The following is a 24,954-nucleotide window of genomic DNA, read 5'->3' on the forward strand; positions in this document are numbered from 1 at the left end:
GTAAAACCTACAGTACTTTGAAGAGCTCTGAAAATGACATACAAGCAAAAAATTATCTGGAGTATAACCACTGCTCACAGTTGCTATTGTAAGATTGGCAGCTCTATACTGTAAATTGTTTAAATAAATACATGTATAAGTAAATCAGTACTAGAGGTAAATATATACGTTCTTGATCATTTTTGTTATGGAAGAATTGTTCTGCAGTTAAGAGGTGTGGCCTACATCAAATAGTTCTGCATTAATTTGAATGGAATTTCTATTCTGAGATTCCTCCAATTTCTCTAGCTGTTGTTATGATAGGCAAAAAGACCTTCCTACCACTACCACTTATTTCTAGATCTCAGAGCCACAAACACAGAAAATAGAGATAGACAACAAGATGTCCACAGTTTGAAGTCTCTTGCTATTCTCCTAGGTTAGAGGTTGCAGTTGCCTGCAGGGGTGGAAAAACAGGGAAAGGTCTTTTAATTTTTTTTAATTATTCAGGAGAATATTAAACAAACAAAACTAATACAGCATCCTACATAAAATACATTAAAATACATATAATTAATAAAATATATTTGTATACTTTAAAAAAGATTAAAAGTGCAGAAAAAAAGAAAAGAAAAGATTACAAGAAGAAATTTCCTTCTTTATCCCTAGCAAGTATAGTAAACATTAAAATAGCAACAACACTTAAATTTATATAACAATAGCACTTAGATTTATATACCACTTCATAGTGCTTTACAGCACTCTCTAGGCAGTTTACAGAGTCAGCATATTGCTCCAATGCAATCTGGGTCCTCATTTTACCAACCTCGGAAGGATGGAAGGATGAGTCAGCCTTGAGCTGTTGAGATCGAACTCATGGCAATGAGCTGAATTAGCCTGCAATACTGCATTTTAACCACTGCGCCACCATGGCTCCAGTGAATGCAATGAACAACTTATATGTATTTTAAAGACAATCAAATACCTACTTCTTTCATTCCACATCTCACCCATATTCCATAAACCCATCTCTAAATCTTACTGCTTACAGTCTTATTAGTCCCTTATTAATCAACAAAAATCCAATAAGGAAGGGTTAAGCGAAATGTCAACTTATATATTTATATCTGGAGAAGTCTTTTAAATCTTAATAAGAATGGGAGGTGGCAACTGTTATCTTTGGAAGGCTCAGTGACAAACCAAAAGAGCATCTTGACACTTGTGTCTAATTATAACATGCAAAGTTGCTTCAGCAGAAGTGTGGTTTCTGCTCCAAATGCAGAAGGGCCCTGTCGAAGACTGGAACCAGTCCAGATTCACCAAAACTTCCAAGGAAAGTATTCATGCAGAGTGACATTTGGATGCAGCTTCTAATCAAACATTATGTTTTATATGTTCAGTGTCTCCCTTAGGCCAAGGTAGTCCAGTAATAGCTCAGAATTATGGAAACACACCTGTATGAGTGAGCATATATTCCCCACAGAGATGTGCTCAGGAATGAGGTGAAAAAAGTTAAGATGTGTTCACGACCATGTAATTGCCTCCCTGCCCCTTTTCTATGCTGTTCATGATGGTTGAGGAAAATAGTTCACTCCGATTGCATGGGTTGCATCATCTTGACTTCTTTGATGCCACCAGAGGTGGGTTACTACCAGTTCGGCCCAGTACGGCCAAACCGGTAGTAGAATTCAGGCCTGGGTAGCAGAACCGGCAACGACCCAGGCCTGCCACGCCCCCGAACCAGTTCCATCGCTGCTACTTGGCCGCCGTCATTTTGGATTTTAGTGACTGGTTGTGCGCAGTTCAATGTAAATTGTTCTGCGCATGCGCGAAGAACAATTTACATTGAACTGCGCATGCGCGCGGGTTTTGAACGGGCAGTAACGCCGGCAGCAACCCACTCCTGGAAGCCACCTCTGCAGATACCCATTTCCCCAACTTCTCTTCCTTCTCGAATGTAGCAGTAAGGTTAGGAATTCACTATGTCACCTAAAGCCAAAGCTGGTATCATATTGTTATAAGGTTAACCCTGGTTTATCCAAAGCTGAGCAAAAAAACCAACAACCCTGAGGTGCTGATATTCCAAACAGAAGAAAGGAAAATCTTTGCAAAACATAATGGAAAGCAAGAGTTGTGGAGGAAATGTGCCAATCCCAAAATTATTATTTTTTATAAATTAACCAACATTGCAATATTGCAACATTGTAATATTCACATATATAATGAACATTGCAGTATTTATTGCAGTAAAAATGGTCATAAAACTGGTTCCTGTTATGTAGGTGCCTCAACCATCACAACTTACAACTAAGTTGTGATGGTTGAGGCACCTACATAACAGGAACCAACTTTATGACCATTTTTCACTGTGATCGTTAAGCAAATTATGTGGTCGTAAGTCTGAATCACATTGTTGTTAAGCAAATCACAGCCAAATCTGAATCCATTTTCCCAATGGGCATTTTTTGCTGGAAACTGGCCAAAAAACCCCTCACAAACCATGGTCAGAGGACCTTTGTAAATGTGAGGGGGTAGTGTGCGGGGCTGAACAACATTTTATGAGAGCTGGAAGCCATAAAGCACCCTTTCTGGGGCCATCACAACACTGAATGACAATTGTTAAATGACCGATTGCAAGTCAAGGACTACTGTGTACACCTTAAAACAAATCGAAAGAGAAGCTAGCCAGATCTAACTAAAACTGCATAGATCCGTGATGGCAAACCTATGACATGCATGCCACAGGTGGCACACGGAGCCATTTGTTAGGGCATGCGAGGCGTTGCCCTGTCAGCTCCAGTGGTTTGGCCTTCTTTTCCGGCTGTTTTCCGCCTTCTGGAAAGGCGGGGGAGTCTGTTTTCGCCCACCCGAGACTCCTAGAAAGCCTCTGGAGCCTGGAAAGGGTGAAAAGCGGGCGGGGGGGTCACATGCACGCACAGGGTCATGAGCATAGCATTATAGGCATGGGCACACCTGCACATGACCCCCTGCATTCCCCCCGCTTTTGGCACGCAATGGGGAAAAGGTTTGCCATCACTGGCATAGATCATTATCCAATCATGTTCCAAACAGCCCCGCCATCTGTAAGTGTGTCTTGTGTGCGAACAAAGCACATACTCTGGTGCCTTTACATCTTTTGTAGAAATGCTTTCCAGAGAGCTATTTTTAGTATCGGAGACTACTTTTGTTACAATGATTTAGCGCGGCCATAAGCCCAACTTAATAGCCCAAGGAGGTCAGATTTACAGCTGTTTTTCTTTACCGAAGTGGCTAAGAGTAACTGTGAATCATCTACCTTATATTAAACAGCTCTTTATATTGCTTTGCTTGTATAATTTGTAACGCCGGTCAACGATATTGGAACAATTTTAAAATACTGAACACCCTCATTTTGCATGCCATTGCTAGAATATTATGTATTTCTCTCTCTAGCAATAGCACTTAGACTTATATACTGCTTCACAGTCCTTTACAGCTCGCTCGCGCTCTCTCTCTCTCTCTCTCTCTCTCTCTCTCTCTCTCTCTCTCTCTCTCTCTCTCTTTTTTTTTTTTTTTTCTTTCCCATCAGCACTTTCTGGAGAATTACAGAAGCTTTCAAAAGAATCCATTTACATGGCATTTTTCAGACACGTTCCCCAAAAGATCTTTTTTTTAAAAAAGAATAAAACAATTAAAAGACATGTATCAAGAGCCCAATGAACTAAAAACCTCAAAATTATATGAGCAGGCTAAAATTTGAAAACCCTTGGTATTTATTCTTTATTCTATGTGTGTGTATGTATATAAATTGCCACATGTACCGTCACATGCATATGCTTCAAGGGAGCACGTGCAATCAGGACAATTCCATTATGAACATTACATGAAGTAATCTCAACAACAAACATTTTTGTTGAGTCACGCCGGAAATGGTAATTAACATGTGCCAGCAGTACTGTTCGCTCCTTCAAACTATCTGTCAAGTATAGAGATAAGTTTTACTAGACTAGAGGTACAGTATATATAAGGACAGATTCCAAGGGGAAAAGAAATACTTTTTTTTTAAAGTAAACCTAGATCTGAGAAGCTGGTTCAAAATTGAAAACTGGAGTGATTAGAAATCAAAAAGAAATACAAACAGGAACCCCTCAAGACGAGATGTGTTCACACCCATTACACTGATTAAGAGTTATTAAATTTTAATGATGGACAATGACTAAGCTCCTGGAACATTTGCTGGCTCAAAAAAAACTGTTAGGGGCACAAACACTGTTTGTTTTCTAATGTGGCAATATTTACAGTGGGGAAAAGGCTACATGTTTTTCTTCAATATAATCCGAGTCTTGTCAATGAATTCATTGAAAAGGTTTTCTTTCTTCCTGAACAGTCTTTTAGAGGCTATTGTTAAATTAAGGTTTAATTATTGCTATTTTCTTTCTCTAATTATTTTTCTGGCTATTTCTTTGTAAATATCTTTTCTGTTTTTACTGTATCAGTGTTCTTGGATTGCAATGATGGAACTGGAGGGGGAGTTAATTTTCTAAACAGATTAATTTAAAAAGTGCTAAGAGAAGCATCTTTATAGCACCACAGAATTCTGGTGCCATAATGAATATTTAGAAAAGAATCAATGAAACATCACATTGGAATAATGATTAATTTCAATGGTAGCAAGGCAAACACTCTTATTATATTTAATGACAACTGAATGCAATGATTGTAAAGACAAAACATTATGGATTTTAGTAGCTATTTCAATTATTAAACAGCAGTAAAGCCAGCAGTAAATGTTGTTATTTTTATTCCAAGTTGGATAAAAGTAAACTGGTGGGATTGTTTTTCCTGTTTTCCAAGTAATTATTTATAATTAGTAACAAATAACTCATCTTAGGTAAAGTTGCATTCAGCAATAGTAGTTACATGGATACATGTTACTGAAGAACAATGTTTGATTCATTTAATCTTTAGATTCCTGTATCACAAATGTAGAATGAGTGGACTATATAATTGCACAAATAGAAACTGTAAATATTCTACAAAATATTTAAGGGGAAAAACACCACTCTTATTAAATTTCCAATGTGTAATCAAACAGTAATTCTGTATGCTGAAAACAGCCATCAGTCTAGTCTAAAGAAAACTATACAGCTGAACTGTATCCTAGCACCCTGGAATGATGCTCACATGTTTATCTTGTATCATACAAGGGGCTTACCATACATAGCTAGCAATTTTCATTACACCACCAGAATAAAATGCATGTTGATAATGTGGCAAAAATAATCAGGGCAACATTCCATGTGCTCACTGACATAACCACCAAACTAATTCATTATAAGCATCCCCTGTATCTCTTCCTATTCAATGGAATACTTGTCTGTTGAATCAGACCTTGGGTCCACCTTAATATTATATCAACTGATGACTGGCATAAATTCAGAAATTCATTATGATGTGATTCCACAAACTACAGATATTCCTTGACTTACAACCACAAATGGAACCGAAATTTCCATCATAAGTTGCTGCAGTTGTAAATCAGTGGAACTTGATTTTATGATAATTTTTACAACGGTTGTTAAGCAACTCACCATAATTATTATGGTGATTCACATGGTCATTAAACAAATTGCATGGTCGTTAAAACAAATCCAGTTGCCCCAATGAGCTTTTCTTTGCCATTTTTTTTGTAGAAAATTGGCAAAAAGGGGTTGTAAATGGCAATCAGGACACTACAACAATCGTAAATGCAAACTGGTTGCCAAGCACCCAAACTGTTTTAACATGACCATGGAGGTGGTGCAACGGTGGGATTTACAGGTCTTAAGTCACTTTTCCCAAAGCCATTGAAACTTTGATTCATCCTTAAACAAATGGTCAAAATTTGACAACTATTACCTCTATACTCATTCCCCCCCCCCCCCCGCTTCAAATAATCATCTATTTTTAGAGTATTCCAAACCTTACAAACCTTTTCACATTTTTGTTTGGTCCTAATAAGCACCCAGCTATGAACTATGAATTCTTTTTTAAAATAGTCCAAAAGCGCCTCTTTCAGAAGTCACCATCAATTTTTTTTTAACTTTTCAATATGGCAATACATACTTAGCCACGGAGGTAAAATATGTAGCAAGAATTGAAACTGATTTTGAGAAGGGAAATATTTCATAAACAAATGACACTGTTAGAAAGTATGACGGTGTTATCCTTTCACCCAGAAAAATCAAGCCTGAGTTTGTCTTGATATTATCCATAACTCTCTTGATGCAAATTTCCACAAGCTAAGATCCTACGATGGACATCCTAAATTCAAGAAAAGTAGATGTCAATCATGTTGTCCTAGACCTGGTAGAGACACTACTATAGTGATTGTACGCCGCCTCGAGTCCTTCGGGAGAGGGTTGCGGCTAATCAAATAAAATTATTATTATTATTATTATTATTATTATTATTATTATTATTATTATTATTATTATTATTATTATTTATTATTATTATTATTATTATTATTATTATTATTATTATTATTATTATTATTATTATTATTATTATTATTATTATTATAGCAATCAAATCTGTTCACTTGAAAGTCTAGCAGAGAGCAGAAATAATCACACCAGAAATAACTTGAGGTACAGGTATTGCTGTCTCTTCAGAGTATCTTCAGATCTTTGGTAATGGAGTGAGATGTTGCAGATCATCACAAGCCACAGTAATCATCTTTCCCCCCAAAACTAAACCCAGGCAAACACTGTCCCTAGAAAGCTTTGTCACTGGGAAGAAAAGGAAGAGAATGTGTATAGGAAAAAATGGAAGTCGTCCCAAACTGGTACTGAAGTAACATCTGGTCCTCATTTAGCAATCACATTTGGGTCTAGTAAAGCAATCACTAGTCGAAACTGTGATTGGGTTTATCATTTTATTTCAGTTTTCCTTGCTTTATAGACACGTGAAGTCATAAATGTGAGGGTCAGCTATAATGTTACTAACAGTCACTAAATGAGACTTTGCTAAACAAGAGCTACCTGAAATTACCTATCTATTCATGAGAGCATTTTGACTTCGGGACCCTGCAATTCATAAGCATTTGTGTTTCTTCTTCTGCTGGCAGAGAGAGATTCAAAAGCGGTGATTAGAAAAATACCAATTTTTGTTAAGACTCTTCCCTTGCACTGCTTTACAGGTAGTCCACAAATTTTTATGCCATAATTAACGCTAACTTTTGTGATAGTGAAGATTTTTCTTTCTGATTCTTTTTTTTTTCCCTTTGGGGTAAAAGATGAAACTGGATACCTCCCTGGAATCAATCAACAGAGGGAATTGTTTGCTCTGTTTTCATTAGCTCTTGGCTCTTATGATGCCACACTTTCCATTGAAGGGCTGAGCCAATGCATGGAGCATGAGAAGAACCGTTCTGAAGCCAGCTGTAAAGTAGAAATGCTGCAGGCTCAAAGGAAGGGGTGAATGATGTGGGGGAGACAGCCTGCTTTCCCATTGTCGAAACTCTTGTTTCCACCTATTTCCTGAGATTTCCCCCTCTGCAAATTGATAGCTTTACAGTTTGATTGACATTACTCTTGCCTCTAAATTGAGCAAGTGAAGAGCACTTGACCAGAGCCTAGGCATCTGGTTTTCATAACATTCGACTTTTAAAAAGATGACAAATGAAATGCATGTAGAGGAAGTCCTCAATGTACGAGCCACAATTGGGATGAGAATGTATGTTGCTAAGCAAGGAGGGGCTAAATGAGTCGTGCCTGATTTTATGACTTTTTTGTACCCCAGTTGTTCAACTGGGCAGTTGAGTTAAGTGAATCACATTGTCGTTAAGCAAATCCAGATTCCCCATTGGTTTTGCTTGTCGGAAGCTGGCTGGAAAGTCACAAATGGGGATCACATGACCCTGGGACACTGCAACTGTTGTAAATACATACCCGGTTGCCAAGTGTCAAATTTTGATCACGTGACTGAGGGGATGTTGCGATGGTGAGAGAACCAGACCTAAGTTACTTTTTTCAGCACCATTGTAACCTGCTAAAGGAATTGTTGTAAGTCAAGAACTATCTGTATTGTTACCACTTTGGCATGGATCGAGAAAATAGGCTGGTTTTTGGGTTTTTATGTTTCCGGTCAGTGAGCTATATCAGCTTCTATAGTCCTCCCAGCATATTGAGGTGAGCCACAGTAAGGAACACATATTTGCTTGGAACTGTGAGGATTAAAGGCCTTCTCTATACAACTTTTCAGGCACCAAAAGAGAGTTTTCATTTGCAATGTCAGTCTCAAAGTTAGAAGATTCCCTATTCTTTTGTCTCATAGGAAAACTCGATTTCATTGAGGGCCTCATTAGGGTTGTGCTTGACCTCGGGGGGCTGGGATGGCCGTGGGCATGGCCAGCTGAACATGACTCATGGAATCAAATACCACTTTTCCTAATAGTTTGTTTTGCTAACCACATCTGGCCCTCCCAGGCTCCATTTTCGGCTGTGATGGCCTCCTGCAGCCCTCTGCCAGTAAAAACAGAGCTCGTGAGGACCACGCATGGTACTCACAAGCTGTTTTCGCTGGCAGAGGCACTACGGGCTGGTCCTTCACTGTTTCCATGAACACTCCACAGGCTAGATGCAGCCCATGGGCCTAGAGTTTGACAGTGACACCCCTACTCATATGTCAGTCAACTATTGAACTGAGTCCTAATACTGACTTGATGCCCTTCCTTGCCAGGACGTATTTCTGCTAACCTGGGTTATGGGTTGAAGAGGGAGTGAGAAAAGTTTGAAAATAAAATTTCTTCCAGCAAAAGCCAGTATCGGATCGAAAAGTATTTGGGTGAGTTGAGTACCAGTTGGGGGAAAAAACCAACTGAGCTTTGTTATAATATAGATAACTGTTGCTCTGTTATTTAATGCTTTTTCCCCCTACAATTTTGCTTCTGTTCTTTTACAAGACACATTTTGTTATACTAAAGTCCTGTTCCTCAATATAAGTCCATGTGACCTGTTCTAAAAAAAGAATATTTTCCACTTCTTGCACAACTGGAACAGATATAAACAGTAGCCAAACTGCAATGCAGAGATATGCAGCAGTATGTGGAAGTCAGGGAATAGTCTCAAAAGTTATTTTAAATCTAAGCACTGTGCCCATATAGTATTAAGGAACAGTAACATAATGAAACAAATTTCGTAACATCAAAGAGACCATTTTAAACTGAATTTGCTTTCTATAAAAAGGACCTGGTTTTTGTTTTTTGTTTTTGTTACCCCTCCTGCTGGAACTGAGTTTCAGAAATGTGGTTACTTAGTTTTACGAGATCCTAATCACACCTCTTCTCCGGGTATCAGATTCTGCCAAAGGAAAGACATTTTGGGAGAGAAGAACATTTGATTGCAGAAATAAAGATATGGATCCTTATGCAAACGTATTTCTGATACATTCATAACATTTGGTATATTGGATGATTATTTGGACATTTAAGAATCTGGACATGAACCTTTATCCTTTTATTTATTTATTAAATTTATTTGCTGCATCTGTCTAATGATTCAAACTGTTCAACAGCTATGGTGTTATTTATGAAAAACTGGGGCGGAAATAAAAATTAATACTCAGCCAGTGCATGAGCGCGCGCGCACACACATACTTATAGGCCAGTGAGATTCCAAATTTTTTACTACCGGTTCTGTAGGCTTGGTGGGCACAGCGTGGCTTGGTGGGCGTGGCTTGGTGGGCATGACAGGGAAAGGATACTGTATAATCTCCATGCCCTCCTGGGACTCGGGAGGCAGAGAATAGATGGGGACGGGGCCAGTCAGAGGTGGCATTTACCAGTTCTCCGAACTACTCAATTTCCTCTACCAGTTCTCCAGTTCTCTGCTGAAAACCACCTCTGTTACAGGCCATATAAATATGTTAAATAAATAAATACTGACAATGTGGTTGTGATCATGAAGAAGCTACAACCTGAATCAAAAATCAGGGTAAAGACTGGAGGAAGAACAACAACAACCACACTCTTTGATATGTTGACAATACATCTCTCCTCTCAGAAACCAAAGAAGGCCTGGAACATGTCATCAAGGAAAACTAAAGAGAAAGTGAGAATTTTGGCCTCTTTCTGAACATCAGAAAGGCCAAGCTCATGACCAACTGCAAGGAATGGAAACATCACAATAGAAATTGATAGTGAAAAGATAGAATGTTTGGGGAAATTCACTTTGGGATCACAGATAGTTCAAAGCAGTGAATGCAGGCCAGAAATAAAGCGTCAAATTGCACTGGGTCGCACAGCAAAGATGAACATGAGCTGAATATATAAAAAACAACAACAACCAAATGCACACTCTATCGTGTTTCCTGTAGCTACCTATGGTTGTGCCTTCAAAAAGCAAGACAGGAACAAAATTCATTCATTTGAATTGTGGTGCTGGAGAAGGCTCCTGCATATTCTTTGGATAGCAAAGGTGACTAACAAGCAAGTATTGGAGCTGATAACTGCTTGGAAGAGTTAGGGGTAGGAGGAAACTAGGGCACCAAGAATGCAGTGGCTGGATACCATCAAAGCTGACACCAGCCAGAGCATAGAACAACTCAAAGAAATAATGCAAGATTGGAAGACATAGAGAGACCTCGCCCATAAAATCACCACGAGTCAGGCACAAGTTTTCAAAAATGACCTTTTCCCCCACTTCCCTCTGTTGCAGCATCTCCATGGTCACGTGATCGAAATTTGGGCGCATGGCAACTGACATGTATTTATCACATTTGCGCTGTTGGTGGTATCATGTAATTACCATTTGTAACCTTCCCAGATGGCTTCCGACAAACAATGTCAATGGGGAAAGCCAGAATTGCTTAATGTCTTGCTTAATGATTCACTTAACAACTGTGGGGGGGAAAAGATCGTAAAATGGGGCAAAATTCACTTAACTGCTGCCTTGCTTAGAAATAGAAATTTTGAGTTCAATTGTGGACATATGTCGAGGACTACCTGTACAGCTGAGAAAGCTCTTATCGTTGAAGCTTCTTACAGTAGTTCTCTTCATCTGATGGGAACGCTCTGGGAGCCAGTTCATCCCAAAAAACCCAAAAAAACAACCAAGTAAGTCTTTTTACAGATATAATTGGCTTGCTGATTTTAGATACTGATCTGTAAAGTTGCTCATTTTATACCCAGCTCCTGCTAGCAACTATGCAATTAACCCACTCCACATTTGCACTGATTTACATGTGCAATTTTAAAATGATTTGTGGACTGCCAACGGTGTGAATGTTATCCTGCAGAGAATGCAAGTGCTGTAAGTACTGTCTCAAAAATACCACATAATACCTAGAATGCCTAGACATCAAAAGACTGACTAATATTCTATAGCTTGGTTCGCACTCAGTTGAGATGGGGAGACTGCTGACACAACAACAAACGTCTAGATTTAATACTTTTATGATTGAGTTCTGTGGTACTTTTTTCATGTATGTGGTAATTAACTACCATCTTATTTGAGACTTATTTAGCATAGAAATTGTACCTCTCTACTTAGCTTAAGGATGTGAATCCTGAGGAAGCGGAAGATTATTCATGGATTTATTCGGCCTCTAGTAACTGGGAGCTATATTATGCCCATCCAGGCCACATTTAAAATATTTGTCCTGCTTAGTTTTATTTTTTTAAGATCTTTCAAAAGAATTTTTTTAATGGAAAGCTATCATGCTTCAAAGCACAGCCCCACTTTCAAGTGTAACCAGAATTTCCATCAGCATCTCTAAGTCTCATATATACCTCAGAGATATCCTTAGAGAATAAAATGGTGTGTGACTTCAGTTCATGCTTTATCTCTCTTGGGTTGTACTTATCATAGCTGCCATTTTGTGAGAATGCCACAAAATATGCTTTGTAATTCCAAATATGGAGATGCCTGAGGTCTCATATGTAAGTGTGCGCATGATTACTCTCACGCATATGGGCCCACACCTTCCAATTTTATCATTACTGCAAGTCTATGAAATGGGTTTTGCTGAGAAATCACAACTGGACAAAGTTATATAATTGCCTTTATGCCAAATGAGCCTTTGAAGATTCGCCAGATTCATCAATCTAATCATTCCACCAAAACATTGTTTTTAGGAGAAGTAGTTTATTCATTTATTTTTTTCCATTACAATATCAGGTAGCTGCTTTAACATATTTCCAAGATTCATACAGAAAAATATATAGAAAAGACAAATAAAAATCTACTACCGTGTAAATAAAAAGTCAGGTACCTTATATGTGAAAATTCTTTCTAAGACAATTGGGGGAATTGAAAAACTTTTATTAATCCACAACTCAGTCTTTATATTATCTAAATTGCAGCAACAAAAACAATAATTGTGCAACACTGGATTCCATCATAATGTATTAAATAACCCAACACTTCCAAGAAATTGTAGACAACTCTCTTACAGTTCAGATGCTCTATCTACAACTATTTTTCTCACTACTTACATCTTACTGCTCCATTTCATTAATAGAATAGCATAAATTCCAGTGTGAAAGTATATTGTTGATAAGGAATCACTGAATGCACTTCAATGGGCTTCACAGTCCACCACATGCCAGAATGGGATTTGCCTGGGATAGCCAGGATATACCTAACATTCTGAGTTCTGCGATAGCCTCCATGATAGATGCCCCCAATAGCAAATGGCCATTTGTCAGAAAAAGGACTCACATTCCAAGTTGGTCCAACTCCCAATGCGATTTCTATGGGGCCCAAAGTCAATCTTGCAGGTAAACATGATATTAAAGCCTAATGCTTTGCTTTGTGTCATGCCAGGTTATTTAGTTTTTTAATTAAAGAACACTTTTTAAAACTCACATAGGAAAGTTTCCCTCGTTCAACTAGTAAGAAAGGATTCCAAGAGTACAGTGGCACTGTGTTATCTATTTTTGGCTTAGCATGTTTATGAGTGTATTCAAAATATGATTTAGCAATTTGTAAACGATATATTCTGGGTGGTGAGCCAGGTTGCTTTGAAAACCAGGGGGGGGGGGGGAATCCACAGTGTCCTTTCGTGAATTTTGTAGAAGGTGTGAGGCTCTTGGGTCTGAAGGATTCAAGATTCACCAATGCATTAGCAATATTGTACATAGATAAGCGACTACAGTACAAAAACAGTACGGATTTGACAGGTTTATAAAATGAAAGTGAACAGAGCATATTTACAAGATACATAGTAAAGAACTTATTTTCTTCAGTCAGGAGTAACTTCACAGTATCGCTTAGAGAAAAAGCATTCCAATTCATAAATTAAGTTTCTTTACTTTAAAGCAGCCTGACATACAACAAATCAACCATTCTTAATAAAAATAAATATGGCCACATTTCTGAGAGCTCAGGCAGTATTTGAACTGAAAAATAGAATAAAATGTTTTTTTTAATAAAATAAATGAAATCCTACAGAAGCTAAAGCTTTCCATTCAGCCCAAGATTACAGAGTCAGTTTTTGACATCTTTCGGCAAGAACTCTTTTCTGCAACCATATGAAACACTGGTATCAATTGTATCACAGGGATCAATGATCTGCTTCCTCCAGAGGTGGCATTCAGCAGGTTCTGACCAGTTCTGGAGAACCAGTAGCAGAAATTTTAAGTAGTTCGGAGAACCAGTAAATACCACCTGTGACTGGCCCCGCCCCCATCTATTCTCTGCCTCCCGAGTCCCAGCTGATCGGGAAGGAATGGGGATTTTGCAGTATCCTTCCCCTGCCTCGCCCACCAAGCCACACCCACCAGGCCAGGCCATGCCCACCAAGCCACAGAACCGGTAGTAAAAAAATTTGAATCCCACCACTGGCTTCCCCATCACACTTAAACATGGTTGTGTGAATAAGCCACAATTACATTGCCTTACAACCCATTCTAAGTTATTAGTTTTCCTGTACAAACTACAAAAACTGCCTTTACAATACAGTAATCCTGTACAGGATTTGCAAATCCATGAACTCAACCAATATAAAGTAGCCTTTTATATTCCAAAGACATGACCATGACGATTTACTGAAAGCTAGTGATACAGACTTCAGTTAGGTCCCATCAGTCCCACCAGCCAAGATAATGGTGGGAATTGTCATTAGCCCAAACCCAGGAAGGTGGCAGGAAACACCTGACAATACATAAAAACAGCATTAAAAGCTTATTAGTTTCTCAACTGATGCAAGCACAGCAAACAAATTTATTTAACAAATGTTGAACACATCTCTGTTTTGAGGTTATTCTTCCATTAGTATTGCTATCATAACTGAGGACTTTCCTATAATTTGCACATTAAAAGAGAGCTAGAGAGAGAGGCAACAACTGTTTCAGATGGTTTTCATGGCAATCTGTTTATCAGGTTATGATTGCCATTTAAACCACAAAGTTAAGAGGAAAAAAACTGCAGAGTCACACAGTCTGCTTTTCTTTCTTGAATTGAGGAATCTTCTTATTTAGAATGCTGTATGGGAACAGAGTGATTTGGCACTCTTCCCTCTAATTTCTAACAATTGGGGAACTCATTCAACTGAGCATCACGTTGTTGATTTGGGACTGCACAGATACTGGTACCTTTTGACTGTGATGAAAAATGAACTTCTTTATTTGAACAGTTTCTCAAATTACATTCAGTTCAAACATGAACCTATTTGAGTACTAATACAAAAAGCTGAATGATAAGGAAAAAGGAAGTAAGATACAGGAACAGAAAACAATTTATTGATTACACAAGGTTCTTCGGCAAATATTCAAATCCTATTTGAACAACAAGTGTACAAATACGGCTATCTAAACTGTCAGGGATAAGATAGAGCAACTCAATCAACTAGCATCCTCACACTAATATGAGGTAACTCCAGAGTGGCTCTGAGCCATAGGACAGCTGCCAATTCTGCTTCTGACTCACATGTCTAAGATCTGTCAAGGGTGGTCCTTTGACAACATGGACGAAATCAATCATCGCTCAGGGATTTCATTCTGTATCAGTACATTACATATACCTCCTGGTTCATTGGATGGAGGCCACACTATGATATGTTGTCTTGTAAGATGGTCTCTAGATTCCAAATCTTAAGCTACACAGAGTTTTGTTTCTTCCATTCAATAAAATCCGTTTCTCAAAGGCTGCTTGGACCAATCTCTGCAGTTTTCTTGGCAACATTTTCCAGAAGCAGTTTGCCATTGTCTTCTCCTTCTTAATGTTGAGAGAATGTGACTAGTCCAAGGTCACCCAGCTGGTTTTGTATCTAAGCTGGGACTAGAACTAACCACCTTCTGGTTTCTAGCCTGATGCCTTAAGTAGTACACAAATCTGGTTCTCTAGAATGCACATTATAAAAACAAATTTAATGTAAACTGTGCTTGTAGCATACTACAACACATATCTCTCTTGCCCCAACCCAACTCAGATGGTTATTGTTGTAGGGAAAATAGAAGGCAAAAGTATTAGGCACATTTGCCTCCTTGAGTTATATATAGGCAGGAAATAATAGCAAAAAGTCTGGTTAGAGGACACTGCAATACCCAGGGACAGCAGAATAAAAAAGAAAGAACTAGAGAAAATCTCAAAATAGAAAGATCTGCAAATGGAAGTAGAATGGCTTTGGCAAAAGGAACAAAGATAATACCAACTGCAATAGGCACTTTGGGTGCAATCCCAATACAACTAGAGCATCACTGGAATACCATCGGTATTGACAAAAATCACCATCAGTCAATTGCAAAAGGCAGTTTTACTTAGACCAAGATATATTAACTATACTTTTAAAGAGTCAAAACAACAACAACTGTTTATCTCAGGTCCTTCACAAGAACTCAATAGGTGGACAAAAATGACAAATCCAGTGTATACTGTACATCTGGCTGACTATGTGACCAACCATCATAATATCAGCCAAAATGTGCCAAAACCATAAAAATAATAATAGCCAAAAGTCAAAACTGACTTTTACAATTAAGTCATGACTTAACATGAATGGACAGAGATGAAAGGAGAAAGAGAAGTAAACATTCAAAGTCCAAAGAATTAATAAGATGATGACTGTTTGCTGAGTAGCTTAATATTTTAATCATTTGTCTATTCATAAGAAGATTGATAGACAAATAAACAAATAGATATACAGTAGATATTTGTGTGCATGTGACAAAGGAATGGATATAAATATTAAAAGTATGACTGGGTTGCTTATTATCCATAGTTAATACAAGGATGATAAGAAATTGTGAGTGTAGGACTGAATTATTTTGACAGTATCAAGAATGCATTTTTGTATCATGAAATAAAGGAAAGAAGCAGAGTAAAACAGTGAAAGTATAAAAGATGTTTATCACATCTTCAGTCCTACGAGGGAGAGGGCAGTGAACATATTACCTAGTTAGCAAATGAAACTTCTGCAAAACAGCAACGATAACAACAACCAAGCAGAGAACACCAAGGACTTCAAAATAGATTTACAACTGACAGGCAATGAATAGTTGTTTCAACAGATCTACAAAAGAACTTGGCTGAAACTTTAAAAATTAAAAGAAAATATTGACTGAATTGTGGAGTTCTTGGTGCTCTCTGAGCTTGTTTGTTACAGACATTTCACTGCCTACCTAGATAAGATTATCAGGCTGAATGAGTGCAGGAATTGCTACCTATTTACAGTATATCACAGAATTGAGTACACTCCCTCACATTTTGTAAATATTTAAGTATATCTTTTCATGTGACAACACTGAAGAAATGACACTCTGTGATGCTCAAATAAACATTATTCCCCTATATCAGTGCTTCCCAAATCTGGATGAATTATTCCAAATTAACTAAAAGTGATTTTTCCCTCATTCCTCTATCGCAATGGGGATATATAAATAATGACATTCTAGTAAACAGTTTTGAGTAATAAAGAAAAATGTTTGCCCTACACAGAGAACAGCAACAAAGATGATTGGGGGACTGGAGGCTAAAATATATGGAGAACTGTTGCAGGAATTAGGTGTGTCTAATGTAATGAAAAGGACTAGGGGAGGCATGATAGCAATCTTCCAATATCTAAGGAGCTGCCACAAAGAAGAAGGGGTCAAAGCCACCTGAAGGCAGGACAAGACGGAATGATTGGAAGCTAATCAAGGAGAGAACCAAGAACTAAGGAAAACAATTAATCAGTGGAACAGCTTGCCTCCAGAAGTTGTGAATGCTCCAACACTGGAGCATTTTAAGAAGAAACTGGAATACCTTTTATCTGAAAGGGTGTAAGGTTTCCTGCTTGAGCAGAGGGTTGGACTAGAGGACCTCCAAGGCCCCTTCCAACTCTGTTATCCTGTTTTGTTAAGAATAAATGGTTACTGAAGGAATGTGACTTAAATACAAAAAGTAAACACCAATATGAATGAGGAATGCGGATTGGATTGGTTATAAAGAGAGAATTAATAAGGAGTGAATTGTAAAATGAATACGAGGAGTGAATGGATGGAGAGGAATATTGAGAAACTTGTGGAGTTAATGAGATCCTTAGAAATAGAGAGATAAGAAACTTTATAAAAAACCAAAGGCAATGCCTGAAATGGCATATGGATGCGGTGAAAGAAAGGATAGTTTGCAATTTTCTTATTTCATACCTTAAATTTCTTTGACATTATTTCTTCCTTCTTTTCTGTGCCCACAAGATAATGTTCAATAAGTCCAAAAAATCTATATGTAACCAAATTCAGCAGGCATATTTGCCCTCAGCGTTTCCAATATAAATAGCAATGGAAGATTATTCGGAAGAAAAATCTTTATCTTTAAATAATGTTCAGTAGGTGTTTGCTCAAACTGACTCAACATTGTAGATTTTCATAGATACAATGACAGCAGGCCAACAAAATATCTAGCACAAAATATCCCATTGTACTAAAGCAGCCAACATTATGGCTTAATATGACATGTAAACTGAGACAATGTCTGAGTCACGTAATGAGCCATGTCATGCTTTGGTTGCTATGACCTTAGTGGGCAACATGATTCTAGCCACTGCGATTTGTAAACCATAGTCGATGGCTGATTATAGTCTCAAACATACAATTTTGGGGAAAAGTGAGAAAACAGTAGGTTCAAAGTTCTAGATGCATCTGATTCTTTCAGTGGAGTTTCCTATATCTTTAGCCTTTCTGGGTTATCTGCAAGGATTGGCCCCGATGCACTATTTTTACAGACGTTTTGGTCCCATGCTGTTGAACATCTACAGAATACTTCCTTTGAGTTAGAACATGCCCAATTTTTCAAAGAATGTGTTGGAAGCATACAAAATAATCAAATGCATACAAGACAATTTCCTACTGTAATAGGAAAAAGGACAGGAGTTGGTGACTGATATTTTGTATGGGAATGCACTCCCCGACTAAACAAATGACTCAGTGGCAGCAAACAGTGCATTTGCTTCATTTATATAAAATGTTTCATTTAACATTTCTAGCCTGTCGAATTAAAAATCTCCCAAAAGACCCCTTCCCATCTCCGCCCCATTATTACTAGTTCCTATATTAGCTAAGGGGACGTGGTGGCTCAGTGGCTAAGACACTGAGCTTGTCTATCAGAAAGGTTGGCAGTTCGACGGCTCTAATCCCTAGTGCTGCGTAACGGAGTGAGCTCCATTTACTTGTCCCAGCTTCTGCCAACCTAGCAGTTTGAAAGCATGTAAAATGCAAGTAGAAAAATAGGGACCACTTTGGTGGGAAGGTAACAGCATTTGGCATTTAGTTATGCTAGCCACATGACCAGAGAGACGTCTTCAGACAGTGCTGGTTCTTCAGCTTTGAAACCGAGATGAGTACCACCCCCTAGAGTCGGGAATGACTAGCACATATGTGCAAGGGGAACCTTTACCTTTATATTAGCTATTTTTTTTGCTAATTTTAATGTTATTAGTTATCATTTTAATGTTTTATATTGTCATTTTTATCATGTTGTAAGAGTTCTCTTGATAACAAGATGGGTAGCATATAAATTTAATAAATAAACTCTGGGCAGATTACAGCAAGTTAAAATTACAAACGCAGGAAAAAATATATCGAAATTACAAAACCAACAATAAATCAACAGTAATCCATCACCTTCTCCCCAAGATGGAGATCAATAAAAATTAGCCAGGGTTAAAAACCTGAGGAAATAAATCTCTTTAAATTTCTACTAAAAATCACGATGCTTAATGAAATTCCTAAGTGTAGAATCAGGCCTAGAGCTGTAGAAGCAACTCCATCTGAAATCATTGGAGTTGGTAAAAAGTATCCACACCTTGATAGCTTACACTTGCTCTTCAGGGTCAATCCTTGGGAAAATTTTAGAAGTTGCAATGGAAGCAAAATGCCAGAAGTCTGCTATCTACTGCAAAGAGCAGGATTACATGTCTTGTACTATCAAACACATTCTCAGATGCAAATCGAAGTGACAGTATTAAGATTCAGCTTCAGATGAAGCAGATTATCTCTGTGGTTATTAGTTGCAAAGTTGTGTCCAACCCATCGCGACCCCATGGACAAGGTTCCTCAAGGTTTTCCTATCCTCTACTATCCCCCAGAGTCCATTTAAGCTCACACCAACTACTTCAGTGATTCCATCCAGCCACCTCATTCTCTGTTGTCCCCTTCTTCTTTTGCCCTCAATCTTTCCCAGCATTAGGCTCTTCTCCAGTGAGTCCTTCCTTCTCATTAGGTGGCCAAAGTATTTGAGCTTCATCTTCAGGAGCTGGCCTTCTAAAGAGCAGTCAGGATTGATCTCCTCTAAGGACTGACCAGTTTGATCACCTTGCAGTCCAAGGAACTCGTAGGCGTCTTCTCCAGCACCATAGTTCAAAGGCCTCAATTCTTTGCGCTCAGCTTTTCTTATGATCCAACTTTCACAGCCATACATTGTAACTGGGAAAATCATAGCCTTGACTATACGCACTTTTGTTGGCAGAGTTGATGTCTCTGCTTTTTAGTATGCTTTAGATTATCTGTACTCTTTGTAATTTATTTTAATTTTAACTGCAAGGATTCAATTAGGGCATTCTCGGAACATTGAAAAGAAAAGCTGTTCAAAACATGCCAAAGGAGCAACAAACTATCCTTATTTCTTAAACCAGGCCTAAGCCCATCACTTAGGGAAGCTAGATAACAAGCCTCCAACCAATCACAGATATCTCATCTTAATGTAATCAAGGTGGACTGTTTCCAAGATTTCCTGGCATTTAGCCTGATTAATGAGGTGTATGAATCTTTTTCTTGGTTATATGCTGCTATTCAGTACTTAACAGACCTGGGCATGGGATGAAAAAAAGAAAGCTGGACATTGTAATAGATAACCATGAGCTATAAACTTAAGGGTGGGACTGCATTCCTCTTGGCCCTATTATAATTCTCATTAGCTTTTGATAGCAACAACTATGGTATCCTTCTGGACTGCCTGTAGGACCTGCAAAGTGAAAGAACAATTCTGCTGCCGTGGGTGCTTCCAATCAATATTAATGGGAAGATGAGTGGTACCACTGCTCTAACTATTCTCTTCAACGTCTACATGAAGTCACTGTGGAAGGTCATCTCCCAGTTTGGCGTGAAGTGTCATTCATATATACATACATACATACATACATACATACATACATACATACATACACCAGGGATCAAACTCAAGGCCCACTTAGATCTGTGCTTAGATCTGGCCCGCATCCTAGAAACAGCAAAGGACCAGCCCGCAGTGCCACTGCCAGCTAAAATGGAACTCAAGAGGGCAGCCCTCCCGAGCTCTGTTTTCACTGGCAGAGAGTTGCAGGGGCCCTTGCAGCTGAAAATGAAGCTCTCCCAAACTCCATTTTCATACACAGAGGGCTTCAGAAAGCTGTTACATCCAAGAACGGAGTTCGGGAGCCCATTTTCGCTGATGGAGTGTTAGGGTCACCACAGGCGCCCCCGACACAGTGATGTCGAGCTGGCCATGCCTGCCATGGCCACACTCACCCTGCCCCCCCCCCAGGTCAAACAAAACCCTGATGCAGCCCTCAATGAAATTGAGTTTGACACCCCTGCCCTAGGTCGAATCTTAATGGTCTGTGAGGATGACCTTGTACATAAAGCAAAGAGCCACTACGTAGGCCCCTATCATGCAAAAGGTGTATGAACTAATAGAAAGAAAGGGGGTATAGGAAGAATCTCAGAAGGAGCCTTCTTTTCTTTGTTTTCAAAAGTAAAAGTAAAGGAAGGAATGCTTTCAGACTTGCAAGATTCTGTTCCTATAATCTTATAATAAAGGTAGTGTTAGTACTCATTCGAGGACTACCTCAAAGGCAGTCTTAGAAGTCTGAAAATACTTCTCTTGCATGATAGTTGTCTAGGCAAGCAGCTTTTTCTCCTGACTCCCGAGATCATTCCCATAACCATTACAGAAACAGAGATGCTGTGAAACCAGAGATAAGATATGGATGAGTAGAAGGAAATTTCGACTTTATCTTAGCAAGAGGGAGTAAGTGTTTGTTTAGAAATATGGAGGCTCCAAGATAGAGCTAGTGTTTAAGGATTGTTCTTCCCATAAAGAAACTGGTCCACAACTTGGGGGCCCTCTTGGACTCACAACTCCTACCTGAATAGTAGGTAGAAACACTGGCCAAGTGGGGCTTTGACCAGCTGAGAGTGGCATACTAGTTGCTGCCTCACCTGGACCAGATTAAGTCTATGTCTTCAAGTTATCACCATGTATCTGGGTTACTGCAACTAAATGAAGCTACTTTTGAAAATAAAATCTAAGTTGGTACAAAATGCAATGGATAGATTACTATGAAGTTGTCAGGCACAAAAAACCAGGAACACTCACTAAGTTCAAAGCACTGAAGAGTTTGTTACTGCTACCTATGCATTTGAACCTGGTCAACTAATGGTCAAAGCTAAATTGGCACTAGATAAGATGGATGGAATTCATGGGAAGCTAGACTTGGATCTCTTATGGCTGTGCAATGATTCCAAACTGATGACACATTTAATCCTGCCTTCTAAGCTCAGCCTACTCATCTCCTACAGAAGTTAAATAAATGAACTTTAATGATCCAAATAGCTTAAGGGGTGATGATCTGAAGGACTGCCTCCCTCATTATGGTGAACCAGTCCAGCCATTTAGGCCTTCAAGAGAAGCCTTTTTGAAGATCTGTATTTATTTACTCGCTGCCATTGGCAGAGGCCTGCTACATTTGGCTCACTTAGTTCTTTCCAAACTATGCTACGCACTTCAGAAATTAAGTTTGGCCCCCACTTTCTGCATTTGCAGAGATTCATTTCCTTCACTAGGGTAGTTGTTAATTGATTTTAGTATGAATTTTAATGTATACATGTAATTTTTTTAGAGACATGAGTCTTTAATTGAGGAGAAAAGCAAGCTATAAATTGAATAGATTGTATGCTGGGCAAACCCAGCCAGCTGTCATTTAAGAAGAAAGAGATGAGTTTTCAGCCAGATTCTTTCATTCATATTAGCAACAACTTTAGCTATGTTTATACATTTAAAATTGTTAATATTTTATGTTATATTATTAACCATACCAAATGCCCTATGGGTAGAAGGGGAGAATAAAAATTGCAATAATAAGTAAAAAAAAACAATGACTTAGTATAATATATGAATTCACCCTCACTCTCCTTTATTGTATCTTGCATTGTCACTTCATGCTATAAATACTGATCAATGTGATCCATGCATGGAGTCAAAAAAAAAACCACCCCTATTTAGGGTGTATGAATATTTCGGAACAGTGTAATCTATACATGGGATCAAGAAAACTATTTGGTCGTCAAACTCTATAGCATCATTCCAGTGCAAAATAAGTAAGTTCCCACTATTGTATCAATCAGAATCAGAATAGAGCTGGAAGGGACCTTGGAGGACTTCTAGTCCAGCTCCCTGCTCAAAGCAAGAGATCCTATATCATTTCAGGCAAGTGACTGGGCTAAAACAATTCAATGGTATAGCAATCCTTGTGATTCAAAACGTGATCAGCCCATCCAAGGCAGACACAGAACTAAGAGTTTTGCTCTGCCCGCTCTGCATTGCTATGTACACATGCAAACTATCAGTAGAAATCTGTAACTCCCAGCCACTGCCAGATAATGCCTCTGGTGAGAGGTCCAACAATACCCTTTACATAATACCAGCCACAGCTCTTGGCCCCTCCTTCCTCGCCCAAACACACACTAAACAAAACTGCTATTATGACAGGAACCACTCACTAAATGGCTGCTTTTATAACCGGGGCTGTTTCCTTTCAATATTTGTATTCTTTTTTTTTCTTTTCTTTTCTTTTTAAAGTTTTGCCTTTTTTTTTGTTACAAATAGCCTGAAAGCACCAATAGATACATCCAGGATTCTTCTGCAGCCCCTCCCTCTTTTCTCTCTCCCACTCCCCTTTTTCCACTTACCCCCACCCACCCGCTGTCAGAGGGAGTGGTGGTTTGAAGGAGAAACAGAATAAATCCACATTGTTGGATGGGAGGGGTGGAGAACTGAAAATAGGGGGGCGTTCAGGAGGTGAGGGGGTTCCTCTCTTTTACCATGCCCATTTCCTACCCCCACCCTCCCACCCGGCTCCCGGGGCAAACTGGCAGTCCTTCTTCTGCCCAGCATGCCAACAGCCCACACGCGCTATCAGCACACCTTGCAAAGCCAAACAAACAACAAAAGTCCACGCAAACTTGAAAGATGACGGAACAGCAAATCATTCGCTTTAAGGGTTTGGGGTTGTTATTGTTGGGGGGGGGGTTGTGGGTTTTTTGTTTTGTTTTTTTGTTTTTGCTACAGGAACTGCGGCGGTCAGCAAAAGGGGGGGAAAAAGGAGCCAAAGGCAAAGCCACCTGTGCTGCGGGAGGGTTTTCTTTTCTCTCCCCCCAAAAAACCCATCCCCGGGCTAGAAGTTATTCCTTCTTTTCCGAAAGGAAAGAGCAAGGGGATCGCCAGTCCCTGAGAAAGAGAGGACAGCTCCACGACCCCGCGCGCCGTGGGGTGACGAGGGGAGGAGGAGGAGGAGGAGGAGGGAGAGGAATTCCCGAGCAAAAGTGAAAGAGGGCGAGGAGAGAAGGTGCCGAGCGACCAGGAAAGGGGCAAGCAGGACGGGCGAGGGAAAAGGAGGCAAAAGCCCGCCGGGACGGGAGGAGACAGAAAGAAGGGCGGCTGGCAAAAAGGAGCTCACGAAAGGAGCTCCTGATTTACCCGCTTTATGCCCTTCGAGGGGGAAGGGTGGCTTAGCGTTATTAAAAGGTGCAAGAGATATCTCGCCGGACGAGGCGATCGATTAAAGCAAACGCTTGGAGGAGGGCATAGGAAAGTGGGGGGGGGGGAGTTTGTGGGTTGGGTGGGAGAAGGAGGAGGAGGAGGAGGCAGGGAAGGAGAGCGCACCTGTTTTTCAGCGGCTGACTTTTCAGCTCATAGTAGATCTTGGGCTCCTCGTGGAACTCCTCGCCCACCTCGAAGTCCGGCACAATGCCCGATTCCGCCTGCATGGCCCCTCGCCTCGTTCCGCACCCCCAGCGGGAAGGAGGGTGGGAAAGCAGCGTGCCGTCCGTCCTCCCGACGAAGCGTAGCCCTAGCCCGGCAGTCACCGAACGCGCGCACTTGCTCCACACAGCCTCGACTCGCCTTATTTGCCGACTCGGCTGCGTTTTCGTACTGCTGTGCCTGTGACCCACTCCGCGGCGACCCGCCCCCTTCGCCCACACCTCCTTCCCGGCGCTGCCTGGAAGCTGTAGTCTTTTCAAAGAGACGCTGCCAGGCGTTTTGCAGAGCGGAGGCACTACGATTCCCAGAAGGCTAAAGGGAGCGTGACGTAATCCGAGGGCGGAGCCGAAAGAGACACCGGCAGGCGTCCTGTCAATGTCAGCAAAAGCTCTGGCCAAGGGTATTTCGGTGGCTCGCGAGGGGAGGGGGGTGGGGGGCAAGGCTGAGCTTCATTTCCTAGAATGAAAAGCATCGGCGCTCAAGCCTTCCAGGAAAATTAGGCTCTGCATCTTTCACGGGA

The 24,954-nt window shown here is 39.8% G+C and overlaps 1 protein-coding gene across 3 annotated transcripts in view; it reads right to left on the reverse strand.

Moving 5' to 3' along the window:
- Positions 1-24,643, reverse strand: part of MITF (melanocyte inducing transcription factor) — a 197,848-nt gene extending 173,205 nt beyond the window's left edge. For all 3 annotated transcript variants that reach the window (XM_081934600.1, XM_081934602.1, XM_081934599.1), the window contains exon 1: positions 24,336-24,643. In XM_081934600.1, coding sequence (XP_081790726.1) covers positions 24,336-24,439 — 104 coding nt within the window. In that variant the 5' untranslated portion in view covers positions 24,440-24,643. The remainder of the gene's footprint in view (positions 1-24,335) is intronic.
- Between the last annotated feature and the right edge of the window lie 311 nt (positions 24,644-24,954).

This window comes from Natrix helvetica, assembly GCF_964273705.1.
Source record: "Natrix helvetica genome assembly, chromosome: 1".
In the NCBI taxonomy this organism is placed as follows: domain Eukaryota; kingdom Metazoa; phylum Chordata; class Lepidosauria; order Squamata; family Natricidae; genus Natrix; species Natrix helvetica.